The sequence below is a fragment of the Esox lucius genome, chromosome 15, assembly GCF_011004845.1.
Source record: "Esox lucius isolate fEsoLuc1 chromosome 15, fEsoLuc1.pri, whole genome shotgun sequence".
Lineage (NCBI taxonomy): Eukaryota > Metazoa > Chordata > Actinopteri > Esociformes > Esocidae > Esox > Esox lucius.
In genome coordinates, this window is record NC_047583.1 from 7,768,780 (window position 1) to 7,777,707 (window position 8,928).

Consider the following 8,928-nt stretch of genomic DNA (forward strand, 5'->3'; position numbering starts at 1 on the left):
TTCCCAGGTTTGTTTCCTAGGGTTATTTGTCAGGGGTTAGTTTCCTAGAGTTAGTTGCCCCAGGGTTAGTTTCCTAGTGTTAGTTCCCTGGAGTTAGTTGCCCCAGGGTTAGTTTTCTAGCGTTAGTTCCCTGGAGTTAGTTGCCCCGGGGTTAGTTTCCTAGCGTTAGTTCCCTGGAGTTAGTTGCCCCGGGGTTAGTTTCCTAGGGTTAGTTTTCCCGGGGTTAGCTCTCCAGGGTTAGCTATTACAGGTTACATCTACAATGTGCATAATCCGCAGATATCTTTATTTCAATCTCTTCATCCATTGTACAGTACACAAACATCTATAGTACATTGGATTTCTACATTTGACATTTTCAGTTGATTATTTAGCAGACTGTTACCTCTGATGTTAAAACCACATTCACATGGACATTAAGAAAATAACAGTTTTCTATCACTGAGTCATCCTCCCTTGTTTCTCCTCTCACTTCATCCCCACAGACCCATATCTCCATAACCCTGTCAGTTTCAAATGTCTAGAACCCAGTCAGTATCATATTTCTATAACCCAGTCAGTATCATATTTCTATAACCCACTCAGTATCATATCTCTATAACCCACTCAGTATCATATCTCTATAACCCAGTCAGTCTCTACTGTACAGCCCAAGATCTATGTAGTCCCATCCCTTTTCTTACTCTTCTTTGTCCAGACCCTGAAGGTCATAGGTCATCATGACGGCCATGTCAGCTGACTCTCCTGTGACTGCGGCCAATTTGATCTGTGTATGCCCCGCCCCTGTCCCGCTAAACACCTCCCCCTCCCAGACCCGGCTCTTATTGGTCTTCAGCTCCGTCCTGGTGTCCCCAACCACCACCACCACCCTGCGAGCCCCCGGAACCCTCACCCTGAAGCGGACCCAGGACTCAGCCCCCAGCAGGCCTGCCCGGGGCTCAAACAGAACACTGCCCCTGTTGTGGGTCCAGGCTGAGTAGGTGGTGGGGAAGGGAGGCTGGCGCTGCTCACAGCTGTTCCTCAGGATGTAGTCACAGAGCGGGTTGAAGTCCCCCCCAGGGGAGGTCCTGCCGTACAGACCCAGCCGGTAGACCCCCATGTCAGGCAGGCTGGCGCTCACTGTCACCTTGCTGTCCGTATAGGTTAGGAAGACATGGCGAGCGAGTGAAGGCGCCGAGGATTGCTGGCTGTCCTGGCGTGTCTCCGGTTCCTGTCCAGACAGCGTCGCATGTGGACTGGTCTCCTCCCTAGACAGTGTGACATGCAGATCCAGGTCCCGTGGGGTGTGAAAAGTGATGTTGACTTTGCCTTGTGTCGTGCTGACCAGCGCCCCTGTGTGGCTGAATTTGGAGAGACCGGCATCCGCGGCGCGTGTACCCGGTCCACAGGATGACCCCAGGCCGGGTGGAAACAGATTGGTAAGGCTGACCGGACGCTCTCTGCAGTGGAGCAGGAAGTTCCCGGCGTTCTGGAACTTGACGGCTGGCGTCTCATAGTCCCGTACGAACACAGAGAGGCGGTAGAATCCCCTGAGGGGACAGAGGACATGGACAGTGAGACGGTGAGTTTCTATCTGAGTGGCCAGGCAGCGTTTGGACAGAGCCGAGTCTAGACCAGGATGCACCAGATCACACAGAACCATCAGCGATCTGGAGGTCTGCAGCACCAGCTCCAACATCCCAGCATCCACCTCCATAACCTGGCTCCCATTCCCCAGGCTGGTCCCCACCACTCCCAGACCCCGCGCCCCAGCCTGCAGGCCCCAGGAGAGGAAGGGGTTCTGGGGCATCTCCTCTGAAGCCCTGGGGGTTTGACACTCCAAGGTGAAGGAACACACCCAGCTAAATGGGGTGGTGGCCTTGTCAGGCCGAGCGAACAGCTTAATGTCGTAAGAGCCCCTGGCAGGAGGGATCAGCTTGAGCTTCATCCCCCGATGGGAGACTGTGAGCAAGCCAGAGGAGTCTGGAGCTCCGCCGGGGTGGTCTGGCTGCGGGACACCTAGTCTGGTGATCTCGTAGGTGAAAGCCACTGATCTGGACAATCCCAGAGACACGACAGCCTCTCCATCCTCTGTGGAAAAATCATTCAGAATCAATGGGTGATTCTCATGACTATATATCAATCAGAGGACTAAGATATCTATAAATACATTTAATTCTTGATGCAAACTTAAGTGATATGTATCTCAAATTCTGTTTTTGGATTAGTCCTCCCACCTGTGACTACGCTCCAGTGTTTGGGATAGCCCTCCCACCTGTGACTACGCTCCAGTGTTTGGGATAGCCCTCCCACCTGTGACTACGCTCCAGTGTTTGGGATAGCCCTCCCACCTGTGACTACGCTCCAGTGTTTGGGATAGCCCTCCCACCTGTGACTACGCTCCAGTGTTTGGGATAGCCCTCCCACCTGTGACTACGCTCCAGTGTTTGGGATAGCCCTCCCACCTGTGACTACGCTCCAGTGTTTGGGTTGCAGCAGGGTGAGTCCAAGGGTGTAGAAGGCTGAAGTCTTGAAGACACGCCTCTCAAACTCCTCCAGAGTGATGGGTGTGGCCAGGAGCTGCCATTCCTCCTGATCAGGAAAGTGGGAGTCAATGAAGTCCTCTGGCTCCGTCAGGAAGTAGAAATCATCAAACCTACAGACAGGAGTGGGCTACTTTCAAACGCACTATTATGTAAGGATCTACTTTTCTAACATCTTTCACAGCATGTGACATTCACGGCATGAGAATTCCTTGGACTTCATGGAAAGTCTGGGGCCTTATACAGACAGGGGTAAATCTTGCATTTACACTGACGAGCCAAAACATAATGACCACCCGCCTAATATGCTGTTGGTCCTCTGTGTGCCACCAGAACAGTGCCGACCTGCAGGGCACATTATCCTGCTGTAAGAGGCACCTGCCATCAGGGAATACCATTGCCATGAAGGGGTCTACCTGGTCTGCAACGATGTTTAGGTAGGTGGCACATATCAAACTGACATCCACATGAATCCCCGGATCCAGGGCCTCCCAGCAGAATATTTCAGAGTATTGCACTCCCTCCACTGGCTTGTCGTCTTCCCACAGTGCATCCTGGAGCCGTCACCTCCCCAGGTGAACAGCACACACGTACACAACGTTCACGTGATGTCAAAGAAAACGGGACCTATCAGGCGACTTTCTTTCACTTCTCCAAGGTCCAGTTCGGATGCTTGCGTGTAGGTGCTGGACAGGGGTCATCATGGGCCCTCTGATCGGTTTGTGTCTACGCAGCCCCATATGCAGCAGGGTCCGATGCACTGTGTGTTGTGACACATTCCTCCCGTAACCATCATTCAGATTTTCTGTGCCCAAGTAGACCATCTGTCCGTTCGGAGCAGACTTGATAGCCTTCGTTTCCCTCGCGCATCGATGAGACTTGGGCGCCTGTCGCCGGTTTCTTGTTTGTCCTTCCTCCACTGTTGGTAGGTACTCACCACTGCTGACCGGGAGCACCCCACAAGCCTTGCTGTTTCAGAGATTCGTCTGGCTTTAACAATTTGGCCCCTTATCAAAGTTGCTCAGGTCTTTAATCCTCCCCATTTCTCCTGCAGCCAACACATTGACTACAAGAACTGATGTACCCAGACCTTGACAATGTGCCCTTGTTAGGAGATGATCAACGTTATTAGCTTCACCTGTGAGTGGTCGTAATGTTTTGGCTCATCAGTGTATAATGTATATGCATACATATTTTGTCACCCTAAAATGTGGGGACTATGTACAAAACGTGCTGTAATAGATAAAAATAGTTAAAATCATATGGGCCGACAGGGTAGCCTAGTGGTTCCTTAAACCCGTCATCATTGTCTAATTTAACAAATTAGAATAGAGCCAAAAAACACGTGTCACTGTCCAAATACTTTTGGAGTCACCTGTAATTAATAAAAAATATGTAACAAAAAAAGTCAATACAAATCCTACTTCAACAGACATCCACTACTGAAATTTAGTCACCTCAATGATCTCACCTGTTGATAAAGGTCTTGGTGTCCATGTCTACCCTCCCTGCCCCCCAGCATGCATCCAGCAGGTACCACTGCCTCCCAAGCCAGACAGCGTTCCACAGGTGGTCCGACTTCACCCCCTGGAGACTCCTGCCCCGCAAGTGACCGATGCCTTTACTGTGGCCGGGCACCTCAAGGCACTCGATGCCCACCGACCTGCAGACACAGGGGTTAATGCAGCATTGTATATCAGGTAGGGATGGTAGAGGTGGTGGTGTAGGACCTGCGGTTATAGCCGAGGTGCTCCTGTGTTGCTACCTGCACATCTCAGTACAGAGACTGGAGTACCCACTGCAGAGTCCTCTGCCAGCAGCAATCACTTCTTCAGGAGAACACAGCTTCTTACTCTGGCCCAGGTACCCAGTTACATCATAGTCTAGAGGACACAGACAGACATCACAGCTTCTTACTCTGGCCAAGGAGTATTACTGTATTGGAATTCCACAGTAAAACGTAATGATTATTGTTTTGAAATACTACAGTTCTACTAAAATGTTCAACATCATGTGACTGGAAGGTACATTTTGACAGACTGGTGGTGTTTATTGGTTGTGCTGTGTAATGGTTGCGTTTAACGGTTTGTGTTTGTGAACCAAAATGACTGACCGATGTTGTGACAAAGCCAGACCCAGATGGCTCTAAGTCTCTCCAGCTCTGTTTTGGCTCCCTGCGTGACTCTCTGAGCAATGGTCTGGATGTCAAAAACACATTTCTCCTTCAGCTGAAACACACACGTACACACAAACGACACCAATATATGAACACCATGCACGCTAAACACACACTGAGCAATAAACACCCTCCCAACAGAGTCTGTTTCCTAAAGCGCAACACGCAGACAGTATTCAGGAGATATCCTGGACTGACTCAGCAGAATCTTTTCCTTCTACCCCAAGGTCAGTTAGAGTTAAGGTTTTGCATTCAACATAATAATATTAACAGTGGCAATAATAATTATGATAATAATAATAAAAAAAATAAGTATAACAATATGTTACATGTTTATGTCTGTTGAGGCTTGAGGTCAGTGTGTACAGCAGGAAGGGTAGCCTGGCTGAGTTTTATGGTTTCAGCAGCATGTTATTGGTCCTCCCTAATTTTCCACCAGAACACACAGACTGCAGTGTTATGGCTAAAACTGTTGTTGACTCTGTATTGCTAATGTCGGTTATTTTGTCTTACTTTCTTATAGCCACTTCCCTGTGTTGTATTTGTTCTGGGGGGCTGTGAGGTGGTGAGGTATGAGTAGTTTCTGGCCCCACCTGCTTTCCTGCTTTGATGGCGTCTGTATCAACCCTGCGGAACACCTCCGAGCTGGAAAACAGGTCTTTACGAAGCTTCCTCTTGATGAACACAGCTTGGCCCGGGCGCGGGGTTTCCCTCTGTCCCAGCAAGGGCTTGGGTTTGTCTGGTTCTCTCCGCACTTCCCTCTTCTTCACCATGGCCACGGTCCTGTTAGCACTCTCAGAGGACAGCTGTCTTTTGGTGCCAGGACGCTGCTCCTCTCCCTCCTCTTTCACAGACAACATCGTCACTGCCGACCTCTCCTTCACAGAGAACTTCTCAAACACCGCTTTTCTGGGTAGCCCAGCCCCCGGGCCTTTGTCCACCCCCGGGGGATTGGTATGTTCCCCTGCAGGCTTAAGCGGTCCCCTGGCTGTCGGCTCGGGCTTCTCTTGGGTTTGATCCCAAGTCCGATCTGTGATGACATTCTTCATCCTGAGGACTGGTCTTTCATTTTGGGGCTGAGGTGGAGGGTCTTGTCCCTCCTCGTGGCTGCAGGGCGGTGTGACTGGTTGAACTAGCGGGGAGGTGCAAGAGAAGGCCAGAGAGAACTTCTGGGTGGCCACTTCAGACATTATTGTGGAGGCATAGCATCAATCCCTGGAAGGAGCAGTCCACCGACATAATAAAGTGTAATTAGTGATTTGTGACTTTGTCTTTGTTACCATGGCAACAGCTACTTGATACCATCCTAATGTCAGACTATACCCAACCTGCACAACAAGCATTCAGCGGTCGGCTCAACTCCAAAAATCACATTTACATTTCTACTGTAAAATCTGTAACAATTTATGTCCACAAGACCTTAGATATGTGACCAGCTAATACAACCACAACACAGAACACAGCTGACATTTCCAGTGTATTTGTGAATTAGCAGCAGATTTCTTACCTCATGTAGACTAAGTCTCTGTGTGAGCAGCAGAGCCGTTCTATCTGACGAGCTGACTGAGCTGCCCCCGTTATAGGGGCTTATATACTCTGTATCAGGCTGCCAGGACTAGACCCCCGGAATAACAAGCCTAAAAATACTACAAACAGCTAAGTGCAGCCAATGGAGCAAGCCCCATCTGGAGTTTAGGGAGTGTTTATGTGTGTGTATGTATATTTGTGTGTGTGTGCGTGGATGAGTGGGTAATTGGCACAGGGGTGAGATTCACCAGACAGTTGGGTGCTGACGTCAGGGGACAAGGTTGTAGAGGGCAATACTTCGGAAAGGGCTCACTTCAACACGGAATACATAACTGTGTCCCAAACTACACCCTATTCCCTTTTATCTAGTGCACTGCCTGTGACCAGAGACATGCAGGCACTAGCCAAACATAACATGATTTGTGGGCAATAGGGCACCATAACAGATTGTACACAGCAGTGTATGGATGTATTAACTTACTGTATAGACTTCTCCTTTAACCAGAGGGATACTGTACATGTTTCTGTACACAGCCAGCCCGCCATCTGATGCGGGTGAAAGTAAACGCTGACCTGAGCTATATGTTTTCAGTTGCAGGTATTCATGCTGCAGGTATTCATGCTGCAGGTATTCAGTTGCAGGTATACAGCTGCAGGTATTCATGCACAACTGTTGTTGGTGATTTACAGAGGTGGAAGATCGTGTATTGCAGTGAAAGTAGAAAAAACAGTGTTGTAGAGTTACAAATTACTTGTCAGTTACAAGTCCTGCATTCAACATTGTCCTTACGTAATAGTAAATATAACTGTTATATTAACTCGCCTTAAACTTGAGATATTCGTTAATGAGTGGCCTGTTGATACCTTGAACCTGTTATGGATGGATAATCTCTAAGGGAAGAGCATGGCTGGTTTTCTTAGTGTGTGATGTCCTGTGGTGTTCAGGTTCAGTTGCATTTTTCAAAAAGTTAAATATGTCTCATCTGTTCTCAACTTTAAGTGTTTTTCCAGGGCTTTCAATAAACGCCATAAATACTGAAGCAGTTGTCCATGTATACTAGTTTGTATAAACGTCACAGTGCTTAGTGTATGGGGTGTTGCTCTGGGACAGGCGAGTATGAGGCTGGGAGGGGAAATCTCAGTATACTAACTACAAAAATATAGACTACACCACTGGGTGAAAGAGGATCGGGTTGGACCAGAATCTGCTGGACAGGGATAGGTGTTTGACAGCCACCCTCCCCAAATCGAGCCTTCCTCTGTAGTGCCATCTGGAGCAGACAGCTGCTTGGCATCCAGTCACAGCTGGTACAGTGGGGGGATTCCTGTGGCACACCCTGGTTTGAGAGGGGGACTGTGTTAGGGAACCCTGTGGCACAAGGATCCTGCCTGGTTCAACTGAGGTATGGCCTACACATACAAGATGAAGGTTCAAAAACTACACTTGACAGTGTTAGTATCCAGTATTACATTAAAACCTCGGACAAGTGTCAACCAGGTCCCACACCAGATAAGGCCAAAGCTGTAAAATGACCAAAATGCACAGGTGATGCAAAATGCGAAATCATGTCCACGTTACATGCTTTTATAAGAAAGTGACAAAAGTGAATGAACAGGCTGCTGACAACATAGGCGATGTCGAAGTTAATTAGATGAAGAACAGCAATTCAGCGTTCAGCATCGTTCACGTTCGAAGACCTCAACCACCACGCGCTAACAAACGGACACTACCGCGCGCTGACAAACGTACACTCGACTTAGTCCCATTTTCTTCTGTACGAACAAAAATAAAACAAAATCGACGACAAATTCAGTCAATGGGAATCAAAATGAAGTGAGGATTAATGTGAAGAAATGTGTCAGCCTCTTTTTCAGTTGCCCTCTCTTCGGGGGAAAAGGAGAAACGCATTATGATTGGTTCGAGGGGAGGTGCCTCGTGATTTAAGGTTAACTATTTAGCCAGTTAATGTTGCGGTCATCAACACCTGTTGGACACCGGAGCACTTTATCACCACACCGCTAAATCAACATTAGGAGAGAAAATAATTTAAGTTGTTCCGTTAACTTGAAGGAAATCTGATCCTACATCATGTCAACGGCCAAAGACGATGTAAAAAAGTTGGGAATAACAGTAAACCGGTTTGCTGAAGGTAAGAACACGTTCATCTGAGCCTCTTAAGCCTTCACTCTTTCCAAAGGAGGCTGTGCAATTATTGTATGTCCTGACATGAGCGTACATAGCTATTTTGTATGATAGAAATACTCACAATTTCAATCCCTCTTTGTAACGCAATTTAAAACTTTGTAGATAGACTGTGTATCTGCATAGTTCTATGCACAAGCCAATAACTGAAATCAGAATTGTCATCAATTACCACTTTAGTAAAATATATACACGTAATTCTGATTTCATTTGTCATTGGTCTGAGCTTATAACTATGTAACACTGGTAACCAAAGTAATGCAAAAATATTTTCTAAGAGGTATTCACATATCTTGAATCATTCTTAAATCATATTATGTAGACGAAACTTTCCATATTGTCAATGTAAATACATTACATTAATTTTAATAAAGGAATAACTATTGGGTGAACCATGTATTGTTCCTTTAAAAAAAAGAAAAACATTTTTGATATTAATGTGTGGATTAAGTTCCTACTTCAAAGTAACAAAATATTCGCTTTAAAGGGGACGTCTGTCC

General features: G+C 47.4%; 1 protein-coding gene across 1 annotated transcript; it reads right to left on the reverse strand.

Annotated features, from left to right (window-relative positions):
* Positions 1 to 260: 260 nt before the first annotated feature.
* Positions 261 to 6,411, reverse strand: ky (kyphoscoliosis peptidase). The gene is made up of 7 exons (XM_010879321.5): positions 6,206 to 6,411; positions 5,292 to 5,913; positions 4,636 to 4,750; positions 4,288 to 4,405; positions 3,994 to 4,185; positions 2,445 to 2,635; positions 261 to 2,070 (listed from the first exon to the last, which is right to left on the reverse strand). Exons 2-7 carry the CDS (start codon positions 5,886 to 5,888, stop codon positions 680 to 682), a joined length of 2,604 nt encoding a protein of 867 aa, XP_010877623.2. The 5' UTR covers positions 5,889 to 5,913; positions 6,206 to 6,411; the 3' UTR covers positions 261 to 679.
* Between the last annotated feature and the right edge of the window lie 2,517 nt (positions 6,412 to 8,928).